Source organism: Pyrus communis, chromosome 16, assembly GCF_041283825.1.
Source record: "Pyrus communis isolate YQ-2024b chromosome 16, ASM4128382v1, whole genome shotgun sequence".
Lineage (NCBI taxonomy): Eukaryota > Viridiplantae > Streptophyta > Magnoliopsida > Rosales > Rosaceae > Pyrus > Pyrus communis.
This window is the reverse complement of record NC_142580.1, coordinates 29,339,527-29,361,827: the sequence shown is the minus strand read 5'-3', so window position 1 is coordinate 29,361,827 and position 22,301 is coordinate 29,339,527. Positions and strand designations below refer to the sequence as shown.

Genomic DNA, 22,301 nt, shown 5'->3' with positions numbered 1-22,301 from the left:
ATGCACTTTTACTCTTAACTCTTTCCCTGATTGGTCATTGTTGGAACTAAATTCGCACATACCGCAAAAGGTGGACATGCACAAATCCAAGTTAGATGTAAAAGAATAAATAATCGTAAGCAAGCCAAAGTCCCAAAGTGTTGAAAGAGTCTTCAGTGGTCAAGGTTCTAGTTGCATCTACATCATCAGTTATATGCAACGTCAGTCATATGCAGCATCAGTTTCAGGGTACAAGTTGTATTTGCAACTTCATTTACTCACATGTGAGTTGCAGCTGCCACTGTGCATTCTTGTGTCATTTGGTTAATGAGATAAAGCTGCATCTGTAGCTCCATACATCCCATACTGTGTTGCAGCTATTCCATGCATCTTTCTCCATAGTTTTGGTTTTCATATTTTACCTAGAAACTTGTATCTAGTTTAGTTGGTTTAACTAGTGGCCCATCTCAGTGGCTTGCAGTTGTCTTTTCTCTTTAGCTGCTAGTCTTGCTCAATCTCTCTATATAGGGCCTTCTCTTGTAATTGTTACAATATGAATGAATACAAACAATCACTTTGAACTAGAAATCAACATGGTATCAAAGCAGGAACCATAATTGGCCTACCTCTGATTTATTTATTCTCTACTGTTTTTTTTTTTTCTCTCTTCTGTTCATCCCACGAAAAATGGCATAAGACAACCCTTTGGTTTCAGAGGCTATGAGTTCCTCTACTTCAACTTCCAGCATCATTCATGGAGAGATCAATCCTAATAAAAGGTCGTGTTCCGTGTTGTTAAATGAATTCAACTATCTACCTTGGTCTCATGCTGTCACGCTCACCCTAGGAGGAAGATCCAAGATAGGGTACATTAATGGCAACATTAAACCTCCTGAAACTACCTCTACGTCTTATGATACATGGTTGTGTAATGACCAACTGGTTATGTCATGGATGCTCAACTCCATGGAGCCTAAGCTGTCTGAGCTTTTCAGTTACTCAGAATCCTCATATATTCTTTGGGAAGCAGTTAAGGAGATGTACGGGAGTCAAAACAACGCTGCTTGTGTGTTCTAACTCAAAAAGAACCTTGCTAGTTTAAAGCAAGGTGATCACGCGTTTGTTCAACACCTTGAAAGCTTGAAGAACATATGGAACGAACTAGATTTGTATCGCCTTCACACCACTGATTCCGCTGTGCTTCTGAAGAAGGTTGATGCAGACAAGGTTTTCCAAATCTTGGCTAGTTTAGGATCAGAGTATGAAGATCTCAAAAGCCACCTTTTGATGACTCTTGAGCTTCCATCTTTTGCAAGTGTGTGTCAAGCTGTGCAAAGAGAAAAAACCTACAGGAAAGTGATGAGTGTCGAAATCAAGACCAACCTTGAACCTAGAGCATTCAATGTCAATTACAAATCAGCTGGGGACAAGCAGTTCAAAGGAAGGAGGTCAGATTAAAAGTGCACTTACTGCAATGATGGTGGTCATTTGAGGGAGAAGTGTTGGATCTTACATCTTGAATAGGTTTGAAAACAGGTCTTTCAGAGATGTAAGAAGTTCACTCAACCACTCACAAATTCATACTCCAAAGGCCTATCATGCAGCAAACACATCTACTGATGAACTGGTAAATTTCACCTCCAATCTGGTTAATTTAATAAATGAGTTTGCTGCCTATATACAAAGGAAGAAGGGAAGCACTAAGAGTGAGGATCAAGCCACTGGAAATCCCATTCCCTTACTTGGGAAATTTGCCGAATTCTTGGCTGATTCAGAATGTGTACCACAAAGAGACATCTCAGGTATAACAAGTGCACTTTCCACTGCTCTAAATATAGGTATTTCACATGATGTTTGGATTATAGACTCAGGTGCCACTGACCATAAGACAAGCAAAGTATCCAGTTTACATTAGTATACTCAGTTACATAAACCTAGCCATGTATCTGTGGCAAGTGGTAAAGGAAAACTTATTCAAGGTAAAGGGAAGATAAACTTGCTGAGTGATAGGGACGAGTCACCTGCACTTTATGTTCCTTCTTTTCCTTTCCAACTGTTGTCTGTTGGAAAGATTACAAAAACCTTAGATTGTCTTGCCATTTTCTCCCCTCACAATGTTGTTTTTCAGGACCGAGTCAACAAGAGGAAGATTGGTGAATAAGTCAATCTAAATGGTTTGTACTACCTGTCAAGGGATATCAACATTGTCCAAAAAAATTTTGCCTGTTTAAGTCTTGATCAAGAACACCAGCTTTGGCACCAAAGATTAGCTCACCCTTCTGAACAAGTGATGTCTGTTGTGTTTCTTAAGTTTTGTAAAGATTCACATGAATGTGAGACATGTCAACTCTCAAAAGCTACTAGACTTCCTTTTGTTTCATCCAAGTCTAGAACCAATAGTCTTTTTTAAATTGTTCACTCCGATGTTTGGGGTCCCTCGAGGGTAGAATCATTTGATGGGTATATGTACTATGTTACCTTTGTAGATGATTACTCTAGAACTACTTGGTTGTACCTATTGAAGTTCAAAAGTGAAGTGTTTGATGCCTTTAAAGAGTTTCACAATCTTGTTAAAACTCATTTTTCCTCCAAGATACATATACTTAGGTCTGACAATGGCACTGAGTATACATCTAACATCATGTCAACCTATTTAAGCACTCATGGAATTATGCATCAAACAAGTTGTGTGGGTACACCACAACAAAATGGTGTTGCTGAGAGAAAAAATAGGGATTTGTTGGAAAAAAACCAAGTCCTTGATGTTTCAAATGAATGTTCCCAAGATGTTTTGGTCCCAAGGCATTCTTACTGCCACTTACATCATTAACAGGTTGCCTAGTCTAATACTTAGTTCTAAATCACCCTATGAAATCCTTAAAGGAAGAACCATGGATGTATCTAACCTCAGAACTTTTGGGTGCATTTGCTTTGTCCACATTCAAGCTACTCAACGTGACAAATTGGAACCAAGAGCTACTAAATGTGTATTCATGGGTTATTCAAGTTCTCAAAGGGTTACAAGTGCTATAATCCAAGCACTCAAAAAATTATAGTGTCCAGAGATGTGAGATTTGATGAATTCACTCCTTATTTTTCAAAAAAACTCTGAGTTTATTTCGCAAGGAAAGAGTTTCTTGGATTCCTTTCCACTTCCCACTCCAGCTGAAGTGCCTGAATATAGCTCCCAATTGCTCTCTATTAATCATACTGATGTTCATGAGAGTTGTGAAACTTTCACTGATCTTTCTCAAACTCAAGATCAACTCCAAGAAGTTGTGATTGCTCCAAGGAAAACCCTACCAGAGATAGGCAACCACCTGCAAGGTTTCAAGAGTATGTGGTTTATACTGCAAGGCATTCTATCTCTCAAGTTGTTACTTATAAAAATTTGTCTTCATCTCATGCATCTTTCCTTAGTCTGTTGTCTAATGAAACTAAACCTAAAAGTTTTCAAGAAGCTAGTGTCAATCCAGTTTGGCAAGAAGCAATGCACAAAGAACTCAAGGCCTTGAATGATAATCACACATGGAGTGTTGTCAAGCTTCCCAAAGGGAAGAAAGCTGTGGAAAGTAGGTGGATTTACAAGACTAAATTTCACTCTGATGGTGAAATTGAAAGGCACAAAGCCAGACTAGTAGCTAGAGGATTTACTCAAACATATGGTATTGATTACAAGGAGACATTTGCTCCAGTTGCCAAGATGAACACTGTGAGAGTACTACTATTTGTGGCTGTTAATCATGAATGGCCCTTGTTCCAAATGGATGTGAAGAATGCCTTTCTTCATGGTGACCTCGAAGAAGAGGTATACATGAGATTACCACCCAGACATCCTCAAGAAAATGAAACTGATATGGTATGCAAACTTCACAAAGTCAAATATGAACTCAAGCAATCTCCTCGTGCATGGTACTCCAAACTGAGCTCAGTTTTGGAAGTTGTAGGATTCAAAAAAAGCCATGCTGATTCTTCCTTATTTGTTCGAATTGGTTCAACTGGTAAACTCGTAGTACTTATATATGTTTATGATTTAATCATTACAGGAGACAATATTGATGAACTTAATGCTCTCAAGCAATCCCTTCACCACAAATTTGCAATCAAAGATTTGGGAGTTCTCAAATATTTTCTTGGGATTGAGATGGCTACTTCTAATAAGGGTTTGTTCTTAAATCAAAGAAAATATGTGTTGGATCTTCTTGATGAGGCAAAAATGATGGACTCCAAACCTGCTCGTACTCATTTGGTCAGCAAGCTCAAGTTAGATGTTGAAGGCGAACCTTTAACTGATCTCATCACCTATCAAAGATTAGTTGGGAAACTCATTTATCTTACTATTACGAGACCAGACATTGCTTATACAGGGAGTCTCATTAGTCAGTTCATGCATTCTCCTACCTCAATTCACTGGGAAATGGTCAAAAGACTTCTCAGGTACCTCAAAGGCTCAGTAGGAAGGGGTATTCTCATGAAGAAAAATGGTTCAACTCACATTATGGGCTACACCGATGCTGACTGGGCAGGTAATGCCCTTGATCGTAAATCTAGCACAGGTTTTTGTACCTTCGTTGGGGGCAGCCTTGTTACATGGAAGTGCAAGAAGTAAGCTGTGATAGCTAGGTCAAGTGCTGAAGCTGCGTACCGTGCGATGGCATCCACTGCTTGTGAGCTTATTTGGTTAAAAAGTCTCCTTACAGACCTAGGTTTTTCAAGCTCTCAACCAATGTATTTGCACTATGATAACCAAGCTGCCATGCACATCGCATCGAATCCGGTGTTTCATGAAAGAACAAAACACATTGAAGTGGATTGCCACTACATCCTTGCCCAAGTTCAAGCCAAAGTGATCGAAACCGTCTTCACTTGAAGTCATGATCAACTGGCAGAAATTTTCACAAAAACCCTAGAGTCTACTCGGTTTCAAAGGTTGCTTTGCAAGCTTGGATCAATCAACCCCTTTGATCCAGCTTGAGGGGGCGTGTTGAACGAAGTCTTCAGTGGTCAAGGTTCTAGTTGCATTTGCAGCATCAGTTATATGCAGCTCAATCATATGCAGCATCAGTTTCAGGGTACAAGTTACATCTGCAACTTCATCTACTCATGTGAGTTGCAGCCGCCATTGTGCATTCCTATGTCATTTGGTGAATGAGATAAAGCTGCATCTGTAGCTCCATACTTCCCATACTGTGTTGCAGCTGTTCCATGCATCTTTCTCCATAATTTTGGTTTTCATATTTTACCTAGAAACTTGTATCTAGTTTAGTTGGTTTAACTAGTGGCCAATCTCAATGGCTTGCAGCTGTCTTTTGTCTTTAGCTGCTAATCTTGCTCAGTCTCTCTATATAGAGCCCTCTCTTGTAATTGTTACAATATGAGTGAATACAAACAATCACTTTAAACTAGAAATCAACACAGAAGGGTGGGATGGGTATGCTGGTGAAAGGCTCTCCGACAGCCAAGTTAGTAAGAATATCAAGACTTAAGCAGTGGGTAAGAGGATAAGTGTGCAGAGATTGCGTTACCAGAAATGAACCTTAGAATGGTGTATTTATACCAGTTGAGGAGAGGAACTTTTAGGATAGTAGAATCATTGTTAAACCGGAAGAATCCCAGAGATCTAGGAAATAAATATAGTATCCCTTGAGGAGTGTGATTACTTGCAGCCACGCCAATCCTTAGATGGTAAGGACTTCAACTTCCATATCTCCATCGACTAAATTCGGTTGTCCGTTGTTGAACTAGAATTCAGGAGGAAGAAGAAGCACCATGCTAATCTCCATATTGTCCATAATTGAAGGGCCCATGGTGTCCCTTTGATCCTCCTTGGCCGATATTTCCGCCTCACTGGGCTCCACGTTTTCATCCTCGTCGTCTGGAGCTTGAGGTTGGAGACCGAGTGTGGATACATCTGAGATATCTCCTAGAACTAAAGATCCAGTACCTGATTCCTTCATGGCCGATTCTGACACAATCTTTTAGTAACTTTTAATAAGATAAACTATTCAAACAGATGCGATGGAACTGAGTTGTATTTTGTGATACCGTAAGGAAAATATGATATATATGAATTTTTACTCTTCAACTTAATGCATAGATTAATTATTTAATATGTTCTCTTACTCCATTATTTGGTTCCTTATTGTATTTCTTCTTTTATTCTTTTGTAACCTCTTTGAACATGGTTCGCGCATGCAAGGATCTTTTCTTTCAGCATTTTACATGCAACTTAATTATGTATTATTTTCTTTTATTTGCAATTGTACGTTGAATTTTAATTTTAGAATGTAGTATGAGGAAAAAAATAATTAACACAACACATCTTTAAGGATGCAAGTGCCAATGACTAAAACAAGAAGTTTCGCATGCGCATGAGCGCATGCTGAGAAACTAGTATCCACAGCATGCAGAAACTAAGGTTTTATTGGTGTGGTGCCAACTTATATAAAAATACAAAAAGGTCCAATCTTTTTTTTTTCAATCAACCTTAAATATGTACGGCAAAAAAATGGTATAAAACAGTTATATTTAATCAAGTACTAAAATGAATGAGGGTTCTCTTTTGATCCTCTTTGTGAGGATTCTGAAGATTCCCAAATCGTGTCCATTTATCGTACATTGTGCTCCAAGTTTTCGTCAAGTACTGCTCATGTTTATACTTTTATTTAAAATTAAACATTTTAAATACTTTTATTTAAAATTAAACATGAACAGTATTTGACGAAAACTGGTCGCACGATGTATGATAGACAAACACAATTTGAGAATTCCCGGGATCCTTACAAAAAGGATCTGGAGAGGATTCTCATTCTACTAAAATGAGAATTCAACCTCAAACCACACATAATTTTTTAGTGAAAATAAAAAAAATTCATAGATAGTTTAATTTGAAAAATGCTAAAGAGACTCTTTAGAAAATGGAAACTCTTCATGGATTCTCTGGCACCTCATGTTTTGGCACAATATTTAATAATATTAGCACGAAATTAATATTAAACTGTGATGTGATAGAAAATTCATGAAAATTCTCATTTTGAAAAAGTCTCCTTAGCATTTCTTATTTAATTTGATTCTAGCGTTTTCTGTTGTTATTTATATTGGTTGGGCCAACAAACCCATTTATTTTGAAAATATCTCGTAAAAGATTAGTGTCATTTTTAACACTACAATTAACTACAGATGGCGCTTTACCATAATGGCGAAAAGCAAGTATGCATTTGCATCTTGGTGCATTTTCGATTCTTTTTTTTTTCCTTACCAACTAACAATTTAACTTACTTGTATTATCATTGTCAAAAATAAAAAAATAAAAAAAAACTTAAGAAAATAAAAAAATAAAAACTACGATCTAGTGATATTCATATCTACTTATAAGTGAGATGTTTTATGTTCAAGTCTCTTTGATTATTATAGTTTTACTATTGTGTGGTTTCACTCAAATCTCACACCTCTTCTTGTACATATATAATTCAAAGAGGCCTTAATTTGGATATAATTTGGAAGCTAGAAATGGTTTGTAACCTTTTACTTTCAAGAGTAAAATGCGCTTTGCCTGCCAATTCTGTGAAACCAAGGAATAACTAAGTAGTGACAAGTCGACGAGTCCTCTTCCTAGATTTAATAGCACAGATTGAGATGGGGAGTTGCAAGGTAAAATACCATCTCCTCTGCTCCTTTTCAGACGCCAATTATACAGTTAACTGACTGAGACTGGGAGTCAAAGCCAGACACGTCACTAGCTGAAGGAGAACGAATACAAACTCATCATCAAAACATAATGTTGAAATATCCCACTTGACCGTATCTCTAAAAAAAAGAGAAGTTTAAATATCCTAACTCCATACCAACTAATACCGAGATCTTTTGTGATAAAACTCCACACACGATGGATTATACAAGTGGTAATTACTGAGTTGGGTATAATATCGATGTTGTTGGAAGTAAGCTTTTGACCCGTTTCTCTGATAATTTCATACACAACACAAAGACTAATCCAATCACTTAATCGTGTGCATCATTCCTTTAATTGCGTTACTTATCATCTGCATTTGGCCCCCCGCGTTGTTATCTAGATCACTATCTGGTTTCATTGCTTCTGTTTCGAGGGAACTTAACAAAACAATGCATGCTCAAGATAAAATCAAATAGTGTAGGGCACCTTTACCATACAAGCTCTCTAAACGATGTATATACAAAGAACCATTTCGTATTCCAGGGTCTATATATAGTACACGTCCGTATATGAAAATGAAGAGAAAGACTTAAGCTAGGAAAAATGAGAAACCAAGCCAGCTCAACACTCGGTCGACAAAATTTAATGCCACAGGAACCACCGTATGCACTACCTTCGGTAATGTCGGGTACGTAAGTGTTCCCAGTATGAACCAGTTGAAGCTTAAGAGAGCAACCGCATCGGAAGCAGGTTTATTCTTTATGGTAGAGAAAAACTGAACCACACTCTTCAATGACATACCAACCACAGAGAAGAGAGCCACGATAAGGGGCATGCAAGGGTCTTCAGCTTGCCAAACAATCATTCCAACCACAAGTGACAACGCTGGACTAAAAAGAGTCTGTTTGACTGCAATACCCCTTCGATGGTCGAAAACTTCACTCATATCTAAACTTCTGAGGCTGATTTCAGGCATAACAGGATGTATAGGTCCAGTGGATATTGGTTCATTTCTCAAGATTTTGAGCAACTCCATTTTAGTTTTGCATTCATCCCCCGAGTATCTTTGTGCATCGGAAGGTCTTGAAGGATGAATCCACTTCCATCATAACAGGATTTCAGTGATGGGATCCCAATGGCTGTACTCTGGGCATTGCCTGTTTGATCTCAACCTTTGTTGTTCCAGTATCCTACCCCTGAATTTCTTTTAGCCGCAGATTTTCAGTTCTCAGATCGTGTAACTGCCGAATCACATACAAGGATCAAGTATTCAGTTAAGTATAATTGAAATGGGACATAATAATGCAAATGTATAGAAAGACAGATCTAAATTTGCATTGCAAGCAACTTGAGTGAACACGCCTCTTGTTGTGTCTCGTTTAAGAACTGAGGGATAATACACTTATCTGTTTGATGGTCTCACTAAACTCAGAAGCAACATTTTTTTAACCCTAGTGCAGTGTACTTAGCATTACTTGTTTTACATTTTCAAAAGTAATAGCGCACTAAGTTTTTTAATCTGTATGTGGTTAATCATTGAACTTATAAGTATCAGAAGAAAAGCGACCCAACTTTTCAAAAGTTAACACCGCATAATATTTGACAATGTTTATGGCAAACAGTGAGATACTCGCGATAATAATCAAAGGATCAAACAGTTTTCGACTTTTTCTGATTTTTTCACGGATAACTGTTAAATGGGATCTAAGAATTAGATGGTCCAGGGTAACCACAAGAATAATAATTCTTTTGGTTCTAATCAAAATGAACTTTCTTAAGAAGGGGGATCTTAGTATCAATTTTTAAATTTAATCATTACAAGAAATAGACATTCAAATCAACAATGATGTTACCGTTTCATCATAAAAGGGCACAGGCTCACTCATTCATATTGGCATGTCCTTATTCTGGATTGCTAGATATTGGCATGCCAAACACCAGAGCCAGAGGACACAAGAAACTCTTGTTCCGCAAACCATACTAGAGAAGTTATAAATTAGAAGTATTTAGCATAGTAAGAAATACATACATAAAGTGCAGCCAGAGTAGTGGAATGCAGTTTTGGCCACTAGCTCAAGGCATGCATGGGGATGATAAAAGTCATTACCTCGCTCACTAGTAGTTCAACTTTGGCAATGGCCTTGTCATGTTCCCCTTCAAGTTCTGCTAATATCAACTCCATCATTCTTCGTTCGTTAATGGCTGTATGTAGATGCTCCTGAAGCTCTTTTCTATCCAATGCTAGATTCTCCACCTCAATTTGCATATCGAGTAAATGTTTTTCCAGCTGTTTACATAACAACATTTTTCTAGCCAAGACATTCTCAGAGAATATGAAATTTAGGAGCTATAATACAATGAGGAAAACAACCATCCAGCAGATGAAGCGTAAACAGATGACAAAGAACTAACAGCCCAACAGCTGGAAATAAACATCATCAAAAGCTAGATCAGACGTAGTAAACAAACAAAAGCTATTATCCTAGTCTCCAGCTAGAACACAAATCATAACCACCCATCATCCTTGACATCCTTAATTCAAATAGCAGGACCTTACCGAGTCTAATAATAAGAAAGTTAATTTTTTCAGCCAAAAAATAAATAAAAAACAGAGACGGTTAATCCAGAAAAAGGACTCAAGAGAAAACAACGGTAATATTTCTAGTCAGCTTTGTCAAACCTGTAAAGAGGCACAAGAATGACCCCACACCATATGCATGCACATGTACACACAATCCTTTTGCAAGCTTTGAGAGTTAAACAAACTGGTAGTAGCATGCAGCATGTGATGTACCAGAGGTACAAGAATGGTTCACATTATCACAGAGTTTATCTTGTAGTTTCTATATATTGAGCCACTCGTCTATAATTTTGTTCCTACTTTTCTTTGGCACCTTTTCCTAACCCTGTAGTCATCCGTCCTCCCTTGTTAGTTCATGGCTCTTTCATTGGAAATTAAACGTGAAGTGAAATGGACAACTACAAGATTTTTTCAAATCTTTTTCAATTAAACTTTTGTGATCTGAAATGAGTAAGAAATTTACAAGTGTGAGATTTAGTAGGAAGTTATGCTCAATCACACGAGCAACAAAACAACATACAAATAAACAAACAAAAATATATAGTAAACCGTTCATAAACTAAACCAAAACAAAAACACAATGGGGGAGAATGGGATGTTACTACATATAATTACACGTCAACATGCCAGTCTACTTTCCTTTGTAAATGACATGCTCAATATATGTGTTTCCTTAATAGGAGAGTAAAATTCACTGAAAGCAGATAAAATCAACCTGCCTCTCCCTCTGTAAGGTAGTCAAAACTCGCCCCGGCAGAGATATAAGTGCCAATGTCCATATCATGATTCTCAAGAAAATGTTCACTTGGAAGCAGACTGCTGCCCTCACCAACTCCATCCATGCATGAATGACAATAAAAGCAGTCTTTATGCCAAACAAGCATAAGAATAAATTATCAAAAGGCCCTCAGAAATACAGAATTTGGATACTACGCGTTATCCGAATTTCAGTTCCATTGATGAGAGAGACTCAAGCATTTATCGACTACACGTCTCATGAAATTTGCGAACTTTAAATGACCACGGTTCTCAACAGTGCCAACTTCCATTGTAACTCCTAAAAAATGAGACTTTTAGTCATTACTCCCCCACCCCCAAAAAAAAAAAAAAAAAAAAAAACCCCACTCTCTAATACAAAATAATGGTGAAACAAAGAAGATGGGTGAACAAAATATTCTCAACCATCACAACAAATATTAACAGTGCATGTGGTGGATTGCCGCTTTCTATTCAACCCACTGCATTCCGAGTTCAAACCCTCCCACTCCCCTTCGTGTAATTTAGAGTTAGAGTAACAATATCACTTGTAATCAAAACAAATATTATCAATACAACTAACGCAATACAATAGAAAACTGAGCCAAGCTAAAGAATGCTTCAACCTCGATCGATTCGAATCAAATTATTTCGGATTATATTAACTAAAATGAATGCAGAAAACAAACCCAAAAATTTAAAAATAAAATAAAACGCGTTAAATCATACCCAAAACTATAAACCAAAAAAGTGGCAACAGACCACAAAAAATTCCCTCTGTGGAACAAACATGCGAGAAAACCCAGCCATCTGTGCTCCCTTAAACCCTAAAATGCCACAAAAGCAGGCCGAGGAACCAGCAAAAGCAAATTTAATTCGAAATTCTTACGAGAAAAAAACAATAAGAAACTCCAACCGATCATTTTTAGATAACCAATACGGAGGTAAAACGCCCCACAAAGCAGAAAAAGATAGCAACATTATTAGTTACAGAAGAGAAAAAGAACACTTACGCAGCAGGAGGACACAGAGACTACGAGTTGAGCTTGAAGAGACAGGGAGTGGATATGTGCAGCGCTTGTGCACATCAAAAGCAGTTGCGGAAGTGCACAGGTGGCAGCAGGACCATGGCCAATGATAGACATTTAATACGGTGTACTGCTATTCATTTTTTACTTAAGTGAGAGGTTTTGGGTTCAATTTTAGCAAGAGTTAAATTTGAATCACACTAAGCCCACCCCTTCCCCCTTAGGCCAACTCCAACCCATGGCCTAAAACCTATTTTTCCCCTTCTATTCCCCCCAATCCATATCCATTCCAACCCGAATTCTAATTTGGATCTAAAACCTAAAACCTTAAAAAAAGCCATAAACCGGCCCAGATTTAGCCCAGAAAATGGTGTGAGCCCACCATTACGAGTGAAACCCGACGCTTGAGCGCCAACTCCCCTAGGAGACGGGCCCCATGCGGGCGACGCGCCAAGACTGAGACCGGCATGGCCCCACCCACGCGGGCATGTTGCCCATTTGAACCAGAGAGCCAACAGCTATTTTTAATCCAACGGCATACATAAACAGGCCGTTGATTAATCCAGGCCTACATTCAAATTTTTTTTTTATATTTATATATTTATTGAATCCAACTGCTGAGATCGAATATAATCAAATCTAATGGTAAATATATATATATATATATATATATATATATATATATAATTGCCCAAATTTAAATCCAACGGCTAAAATAATTATAAAAAAAAAAAGTTATTTAACTCAAAATTCACCCAAAAACTCTATAAATACCTATGTACTTGTTCAAACATCTACACAAAACTCACTTTTCTCCTACAATTCTTCCAATTTTTCTTTCTACCATTTCTTCCCATTTCCTAATTTTTCAAGATGGCAAAAGAGCATATTAGAGGTCGTAATTGGACATTTGAGGAAGATGTTGCTTTATGCTTGGAATGAGTTTCTATTAGTGAAGATGGTGTCGTTGGCACGAATCAAAATAAAAAGGTTGTGGGGTAAAATCGTTGATAAGTTCAATGAAAACTCCAATGTCGGCTGAAGGGAAGTAGTGGTGTTTACGATCGGTGGAAGGTTACGAACAAAGTGTGCACTTAATGGAAAAAAGCTTGCAGAGAGTCGTGGTTGACATGGCTAGTGAAAGGAGCGCCACAGAAGTTGTGAGTTTGTTTGTTGATATTTTATTTGTCATGTACATAATATTATTTTGCAACTAATTATGTTTCTGTATTTCTTGCATAGGGTGACAAAGCAATGAAAATTTACAAGACCAGAACTACACCAAAAAATCAAGCTTTTAAGTTGCATCAACGTCCTCAAGGATTGTCCGAGGTGGGGAACCGATGCGGACCAACAATGGGGAAGATTATTTCATAGTGAAGCCACACATACAATTGATGTCAATGAAGGTGTTGATGAATTGACCCCAACTTCTTCTTTTGCAAGGCCCTTGGGAAGAGATAAGCAAAAGGAAGCAAAGAGAAAAGGGAAGTCCCAAGATCTTATTAGTGCACAAATTGCTACCGTTTTTGCAAGATTGACTGAAAGCCATAGCTCTCGGGAGGAAGAAGCGACCCAAATGTGTTTGGCCATTACGCACGAAGGGGATAAGGAGCAAGAAATGTTCAAATGTAATTTCATGATGGAGGACCTCAACAAATACACTCCAGAGAGGAAGAAGTTCTTACATGATAAGCAAAAGGAAATTTTGCGAAGGCATGCCACAAGAAGTATATTTCAAGATGATGATTCATCTCAAGGCTATATCCCAAGTCCACCACCAAGTCCAAATGGTGGATATCATTATTAAGTTTATGTAGTTTATGAATTATCAATTTTATTAAGTTTATGTGGTTTATTAATTGTCATTTGTATTAAGTTTATGACTTATTAATTATCGTGTGTATTAAATTTATGGCTTATTAATTATTGTTTCTATTAATCTAAATGCCTTCAATAATTATTGTACTTGTTGTTGCACACTTTGATGTACAATAGATGCCTTCAATTTAACACAAGAACACATTAATACACCAACACATTAATACACTTAAGATTATCCATCATCAACGTTCTTCTTCTCGATGCCATATATGCTCAACCAAATTCTTGCGGAGTGTGTCATGACCTTGAGGAGCTTGAATTCTATTTAAACGTCTCATATACTCACTCAGTGTGACCCTATCATTTCGGGTCTCGTATGTAATTGCAACAAGATATTCAACATCTCTTGCCATAGCTCTCGCATATGTTGGTTGGTCATCATCCACATCTTCATTAGTTACTTCTTCAATTTCTACATACTCATCTTCCACAATCATGTTATGCAAAATTATGCACGTCATCATGATTGAATAAAGGTCCTGACACCCCCAACCCCAATATTCTCCAAACATCGGGGTATGCACGTGCTAGCTGACATCCAAAGGTGACGAAGTCATATTAGGATGCATGAGAACTAAAACAATTAGTCGACATAAATAAAACTTGTAAATTTGACTATAGTGAATATGCAATTGAGGAACGTGTTCAGAGCATACAACTAAACCAAGACACTAGAAAGGAAATAATATAAAATCGAATGAACAAAGGAATGGGTCCTACACTGAGAGGACTCGAAGATGCCAATGTGGAAGTGCCTTGACGCCTGGATTTTACGCCTCGATTCTAAGTCTTGAGGGGGCGCAAAACAAAACATGAGTGGACCAAGTTGATATATAAGTAATACTAAAACAATTATTCATCAACGTACTAACCCCTAAAGTTTTAGAAAACTCGTATAGCATAATAAGTAATAGGTTTTCTGAAAACCCTAGCATGCCATAAAACCTTTAATAAAACATACATCGTATATAAAGTGATAAATAATTGTATCAGTATTGCCCGAAGGCAGGTCATTCGCCCATAGGCAAATCATACGCTCATAGGCAGATCATTCGCCCATAGGCAGAACATACGCTCGCAGGCATAGTATACGCTCGTAAGCAGAACATAGTTGCGACTAGATAAGCAAAAAAATCATTGAACATAATCTTTCAAGAATATAAGTATATATACATCTCAACGAAGCTCAGCAGCTCAAACATCATATCTTAAATCATCTTCATAGTATATAGTCATTCATCATATATACTACAAAGAAAGTAAATTCGATAAAGCATGAAATATCATAAGGCATAAAACCAATTTACTCATAAATGTTTCATAAAACATAGCCATTAAATCATGCTTTCATGTATGCATTTTTAATAGTAAAATATGCATTTTGGAAGGGGTCCACTCACAGATACTCTATCGTTGAAGAGCCGTTCGAAATAGGAAGGATGGAAAAGCCGCTAACAAACTCACCTAAGTACATAAAGGGTCCAATTAACAAAACTCTAACTTAACAATTGAATTTTGAGAAACGGACGTCATAAACGGATTCAGGACATCGAAAAACTCACCTAAGCACATAAAGGGTCTAATTAATAAAACTCTCCCACACAAAGCCACACGCGCCTTCACGAGCCGTCATGAGGTGGCGGCCCCAACTGCCATGCGCCGCCACTCGCCATTTAGGTCACCAGAAAGGTTGGGCCTGGGCAACTAGACCCGGGCCTGGTTCTCAGTTAGGCTTGGGTTTAGTTTTGAGTTGGCCCAAGGGTTTTTGGGCTAGGTTTAGCAAATAGGTTTGGACCTGGGTTCATTGAGCCGAAGGCCTGGGTTTGCACTACCCAAAGGGTTGGGTTTATTTGGTTACCAGGTCTGGTCGACCTGGTTTTAAACTGGTATCGACGAAAAAGGAGGTCGAAGCCTCCCAAGCTCCATACAACTCCGATTCTCCACCCTAGCATGCTATCTGCCCACCAAAATGAAGACCACTAAAAGTAGATTAAGATTTTACCAATTTCAGGTCCAGCCGTGGCTCGGAATAAGCTCGAAGCCATCGAACCTTGTCGGAGAGGTGGGTGTGCTGGGTTCCAAATATGTTTCTGTGCTTCACAGAGGATGAGGGAGAGGGAGGAAACCCATCATAGTGGTGGTGGTGTCGTCGTTCGTCGTGGTCCTTTGGGTGTGTGTGTGTGTTGGTCCTCAGGGAATGGAGGATGCAGCGAGGGGGGAGAGAAAGAGAAGAGAGAAAGTGAAGGAAAGAAGGAGAGTGAATCACGGGGAGGGAAAAGGAGAAATGAAAGTGGGCCAGAGGACAACCCAAAAGTAAGTGGCCCTACAGGGCACACAAAATAAGGCCCAAAAGAAATCCTATTTCAAAATATCCCATTTTTTGTGAAATTACAAAAATGTCGTTTTGTTTCGAAAAGCTCCGGGATGGGTTGTTACATGTCTTCCACATTTCATAATCCTTCAGCCCCTCTAACAATGGCCCATCGAGCATGTAGGATCCCGAACGCTCTCTCCACATCCTTCCTGTAAGACTCTTGTTTCTGCGAAAATAATTTCTTTTTCACACTACCAAGATGAGAATAACTTTTCACAAAGGTAGACCAACTAGGATAAATACCATCAGTTAAGTAGTAACCTAGCTCATGCCCATTACCATTTACCTTGTACCTCCATTTCGATGCCCATCCATTTACAACATCATTGAACAGAGGAGAAGACCAAAGAATATTGATATCTTTGTTTAATACGGGAGCACCGAATAATGCATGCCAAATCCATATGTCGTAAGACGCCACAGCCTCGAGCATGATGGTTGGCTTGTTGTGACGATCCTTGAATTGGCCAACCCAAGCAGTAGGACAATTCTTCCACTCTCAATGCATACAATCGAGACAGATTTCTCATCGAGTTCAGATCCTGAATGTTATACCTTGCTGAAGGCGATTCACGAGAGAACAGCGCATAGTTCTGCTTGACCGAGATGTGGAAAAGATACTCAATCTTTCTAGAGTCATGATTACGTTGCCTAATCCCCAAATATTCTAACATGACTTTAATTAGGGTTTCTTTACTTAGGAAACAAGTAATACTTTTAATATGCTTTAAGCCTAGGATGCCGGATTATGCTTAATAGGTTGTGTATATTCCAATTATTTTTACCACAAATCATGAACCAAAAAAATCATGATCCCATAGTCTAAGTCATAGTTAAAATGGTTAAAGGCACATCTTGGCCTTGGTCATTAGTATGAGCTCAAAGAAACTCCAACAGACCTCCAAACAAAAAGCCAAGAAAAGACAATCACAAAAAGAAAAATAAAACTAGAAAATGTGCCTTCTTTAGGACAATTCTTCCACTCCCGATGCATAAAATCGAGACTTCCTATCATGCTAGGGAAGCCTCTTTTGTTTGCCTTGCGTAGAAGCCTCTTCAAGTCTTCATGATTTGGCTTACGGAGGTATGTGGCTCCATATATGGCTTCAATTGCTTTACAAAAGTGCTTGAGGTTCTCAATAGCAATACTCTCCGCAAGTCAACAATATTCGTTAGTTGAGTCTGTAGAGCACCCATTAGCTGGAATCCAAAATCAGTTGTGAGCTTCTGATAAGGTGATAGACTTTGTCGGCCTACGACATCTATCTTCCTTGCAAAGTAGTGATCATGATGGACAACTGCGTTTAATATGCTTTCAATGTGTAGCTTTGATACCTTATGAGGAGGGAGCATACATTTGGCACTTGGCTTAAAAGGTGTGCCAAAAGAAAGTCGCTAGCCCCAAAGAATTTTGGCCCTGCTGCTTTTGGAGGAAATTTAAGGGACAGATATGATGAGTTTCTTGGTGATTTTTGTCAAGGTATTGGTCAGAACAAATTCTTTATTTTTTCTAGAATTATTAGTAATTATTATTGCTGTTAATTTTGCTTATGCGAGATTGATGTACACTTTGGTTGGAAATTGATTATTCTAGTGTTCTTGCTTCTCTAGAATTATTGTTTCACTAGCATCCAAAAGGTGACTTTTACTGCCCTCACATTTATCAAGAAGTGAATGTTGTTACTGTGGAGGAAAAAATAATCACAAAAATCTTGGAGGCGACATGTGGATTTTATCCCGAAGAAGACAAGTTTGTCCTCATTAAATGGACAAGACATACAAATACTCCCACAGGCAGCTCAACATCCCTCGAAGTTTAAACAATTGTTTATGACTGCTCAAAGTTCTCCTGCTTGTGGCATGGAAAAGTCATAGGTATTAAAGATAAGGATTAATAACTAAATCTTATCTTTAATACATCCCCAATTAAAGATCAACTTCATCAAGTAATCCATATCACAATCAATCAAGGATACTTCCACCATTATCCACATATATTTTCTCCTAATTAATATCTTGGAAATATCCTTTCCTTATTCATCTAACGGATGACACACATTAGCCAATAGGATGCTGGCACGTGTTAGGCGACTACTTAACACTATGTCCGACCACCTCTTCCTATAAACCTTCATCTCCACCAAATTTTGGTAAGCTTTTGCTATGCATACGTCCCTAAACACTTACTCTTTCGAGAGATACTGACTTAGGCATCGAAGATTCACTGGCCAAACCACCCCCTTGTGGCCGTATGAGGCTTTGATCTTTGATCAAATGTGTTGATTGTTTTGTAAGTACAAATTCATCAAGACTAAAGACGGCAAATTTTTACTACCATAGCTACAAATAACTTCGCTAAAATGGGCTTGCCTTCCGAAATCTTGGTGGCATGACTCACTAGTTGGATTTTGAATACAAATAAAAGAGCCACAATACCACATCGATCAAAACTGGTTTTGTTAGACTTTATAAGCTCTTACACGTTGTAATTAATAGAATAAGGATTGGAGTGGTGGCATGGACCTTGGGCTTATTTATATAGTCAAGGATCCGAGCACCTGGGTGGATGTGATATTAGGCTGACGTCAGCCATGTTCTACCACGTTCTAAAAAAATTTGCATCAGGCACGTGGGCTATGCATCAGGCACGTGGGCTAAAAAAATTCAGATGGTGGGGCCTGCGTGGCAGCCCACTCAGTTACCGTTGCTAGGAGCAACATGACTTTTTCCAGGCCGTTAGATTTTCAATGGCTATTTTTATGGGCCGTTGGATTTCCATCGCTAAAAAATAAAAATAAAAAATGTTACAGTTGGGCTATGCTTCAAAATCTAGACTGTTGGATTTCAATCTTTTTGTAATCCAATAGTCCAGATTAATTAAGTTAATAAAAAACTTAAAAATTAATTTAAAATCAGAAAAAAATTCAAAAAAAAAAAAATTCAAAATTATAATTTTGTTTTCTATAAATATGTAATTTCTATCTATAATTTTAAAATTTTAAGTTAATAACACCATTGGGTACTTTATGTAATTTGTATTTATTTAATATAGTACTTTATATAATTTGGTATTTATTTAATTTGTACTTTATGTAATTTCATATTTATTTAATTTGGTATTTTATTTAAATTAAAATCCTATCTGAATTAAAAAAAATATTATTTTATAAAATAAAAAATACTAATATTTTAATGCGAATTGCTTTGGCTATTCAGTTTAGAGGTGGAGATGCAATAGACAATTACAATTCATTAAATGCGATTACTATTTCTTGAGGTGATTGAATTGCCTATTGCCAAATGAAACCTTTACACACTGAAAGTGCTCTTAGTTGCTTCTAGGTAGCTTTACCTTGTTCTTTTGCTTAATTTGCACAATTGTAATGGCTTGTCAATTTGCACGATTGTCATGGCTTGTCATTTGATCACTGAATACTAAAAGCTTCATTTGTTTTTTTCTTCAATTCTTATTGCCCAAGGTCATCCTCAGAGTATATATTGGCCAGTAAGGGCTATATCCTCGTTAGCAAACAAGGTCAGTGACAAGTAGCTTTCAGGTCGACTACCTGTAATTTTCGAGCTAACTACATTTAGTCATATGGATGAGGATTTTCTCCGGATCCTCTTTGTAGGGATCCTAGGAATCTTCACATTATGGCCGTTCATCGTATATCATGTGGTTAGTTTTCGTTAGGTACTATTTATGTTTAATTTTAAATAAAAAAATTCAAAATAATTTATGGTCGCATGATGTATGATAAATGGTTAAAATATGAGAATCCCTAGGATTCCCACCATTTGAATCCGAATAGGATCCACATCCTAGTCATATGACAAAAGCTTTTGGTGGAGCCCGTGTGGAATTTCTATATCCTTCTCTCTCTTTATTATCGCTTCCAATACAACAAACTATTATAGTCCTATGAAAACTACGTAACCAAAACTAGACACTAAAAATAATGTTTTAGGGAGCTAAAACATAATCGTGAACTCTCTTAGCCCTCCACGGTTGATAAGGGACTAAAGCTTCTCAATAAACGTTCCGAAATACTAGCGTTAACATATTTAAGAGCTACATTAGCAAAGCCATCATTTGATTTCAGAAAGCTTCGTATAAGTGTTTTTTATTGGTTGCGTAAAGGAGCTTCCAGGTAGGTTTTGAAATTACAACGAACCCTTTCTTCTTCCTTCGTGAAAGAGAAAATTTTAGAAAGGAATACAAAGAAGGGAAAAGCAAAAGAGAGAGACTACATCACCGATTAATTGTTTTTCAATATTTCTAATCCTGAAAATTGAAATGAAGCCTATTATTTTAATGGAGGAAAGGAGAAGAACTCAATTTGCGTACGTAAAAATTGAAAGATGACAATAGATCTATGTTTTGACTATTTTGCCCTTGAGCTGCAAGGTGAGCGTATGTAAGTTCCATTTGAAGGATGAAACTTGAGCTGACAATTCAAATGACCCCAGAACTTAACTGAACCAAGCAACCCTACTCTCCACCTTGCCCTCAAATTCCCCTTCAAGTTAAAAACAATTCTGTCCCGCTTCAACGAAATGTCCACTTGATCCATCAGCTCCGGACTCAGCGGAATTGACGATGATTGCACCAAGTAATGGAAATCAACCGAGCTATTTTTATTGACTTCGAACGGATACGCCACCAGCCTCGCAACGTTCAGCCCTTGGAAGCTCAGCATGAAGCTTGTATCCGAAAAGCTTGCATGCGCTTTGGTGTTGTCGTTCTCTGCCCTCACAACAATGGTGATCTCCGTTTCAAGAAGACCAGCCTCGGTGTTTTGAAAGTTGTCGAGATGACCAGAGGTGACGGTGATGAAAGGCACCCTCGGATGGACGATCATGTAGCCGGAAAACACCACGATGCTCACAATGATCATAGCTATGGCTACAATGGTGCAGATTATGGCTGCAAACCAAACCAAAGGGTGCGTGGCTGATCCTTGGGTTAATTTTCTTGTCATTGAGGGCTAACCCGAAGAGCGACAACATATATAGGGCAAAAGTGTTTTCGGGGTATTACGGGCAGTTTTATGTTGTGGATCAGGGTGGTGGTGGTGGTGGTGGTAATTCTAGGGTTGAGTGGCTTCCCCCAAGACATGGAATTAAGTTGAGGTTGTTCCTGGTTCTTATTGGTAAGGAAGGTTTTGGTATCTTCTTTTCTTTATTTGAAAGCATTTGTGAATGTATGTATGTGTGTTTGTGTGTATATATATATAGGTGTTGTATGTTGTAGGTACCCCTTCCATCTAGGTATCTTGCTCACTACTTTTTTTTTCTTGTAAAGCGAAATATACCAAACTTGCATTGCTGCGTACCACTTATTGCCTTTCCCCTGTTTGCAGATGTGCAAAACATAAGACTAACATGTACTATGTAACGTAATATGACCAAGAATCATACAAAAAATGTATTCAATACATCCACTTTTTAACGGTTCGACAGGATGGTTTTCACCTTTTGCACTTTAAAATAAAGAAAAACTAATGAAAATGGCTTGAAAATTTTGAATTTTAATGATAAATACATAATAAAGGGTAAAGTGAATAGTACCAGAATTGACTTTTTAGTGTAAAAATGTGGTTTTTCGTTAAAGTGAACTGTACCGTGAGTTTTTCGTTAAAACTCCCAAATAATAATCACAGTTGGATTTGCAATGTACGTTATGCAACAATATTTGTAGAAGGACACGTACGATGTAAGAAAACTAATATTTTTCTTTTTCTTTTCAAAATATGAAAAAGAATAGATGCACATACATAAGTTGTCTCCATTTTTATGTGCCTCTTTGAGGAAAGAAACAAAGAGCATTTCTCTCATGTGGACGATCTGTGCAGACGAAGATCCAATGGCTATGATTAGCCAAGTCTATCAATAGAACTGGGTCCTAAAGACTAGATCTAGCATTCGTGACATGTTTTCTATGTTTGTGTTATTTTCGTGTCATACCCGATATCTTAACAGTTGGTGTCGTGTAACACCAGTTAAAATAAACGGGTAAAATGACCA

At 37.7% G+C, this 22,301-nt stretch overlaps 2 protein-coding genes and 1 non-coding gene across 3 annotated transcripts; 1 reads left to right on the top strand and 2 right to left on the bottom strand.

Moving 5' to 3' along the window:
* Window positions 1-699: 699 nt before the first annotated feature.
* LOC137732947 (uncharacterized) lies at window positions 700-1,894 on the top strand. Its single transcript, XM_068472183.2, has 3 exons — window positions 700-1,019; window positions 1,119-1,427; window positions 1,516-1,894. The coding sequence occupies exons 1-3, from the start codon at window positions 700-702 to the stop codon at window positions 1,892-1,894; spliced, it is 1,008 nt and encodes a 335-aa protein (XP_068328284.1).
* Window positions 1,895-8,114: 6,220 nt separating this feature from the next.
* LOC137732067 (uncharacterized) lies at window positions 8,115-11,281 on the bottom strand. The gene is made up of 4 exons (XR_015957485.1): window positions 11,254-11,281; window positions 10,948-11,138; window positions 9,759-9,938; window positions 8,115-8,892 (listed from the first exon to the last, which is right to left on the bottom strand). It is a non-coding gene; the product is annotated as an uncharacterized LOC137732067 (transcript).
* A 9,285-nt stretch (window positions 11,282-20,566) lies between these two features.
* LOC137730639 (NDR1/HIN1-like protein 12) lies at window positions 20,567-21,480 on the bottom strand. The gene has a single exon (XM_068469613.2). The coding sequence runs from the start codon at window positions 21,254-21,256 to the stop codon at window positions 20,660-20,662; it is 597 nt and encodes a 198-aa protein (XP_068325714.1). The 5' UTR covers window positions 21,257-21,480; the 3' UTR covers window positions 20,567-20,659.
* Between the last annotated feature and the right edge of the window lie 821 nt (window positions 21,481-22,301).

Excerpts from the sequence above, each read along its gene's own strand:
- LOC137732947 (XM_068472183.2), top strand. The coding sequence starts at position 700 with ATGAGTTCCTCTACTTCAACTTCCAGCATCATTCATGGAGAGATCAAT. Across the intron at positions 1,020-1,118 it reads TGGGAAGCAGTTAAGGAGAT|CTTGAAGAACATATGGAACG; the intron begins GTACGGGAGTCA and ends ACACCTTGAAAG. Across the intron at positions 1,428-1,515 it reads AAGCAGTTCAAAGGAAGGAG|GTCTTTCAGAGATGTAAGAA; the intron begins GTCAGATTAAAA and ends GTTTGAAAACAG.
- LOC137730639 (XM_068469613.2), bottom strand. The coding sequence starts at position 21,256 with ATGACAAGAAAATTAACCCAAGGATCAGCCACGCACCCTTTGGTTTGG.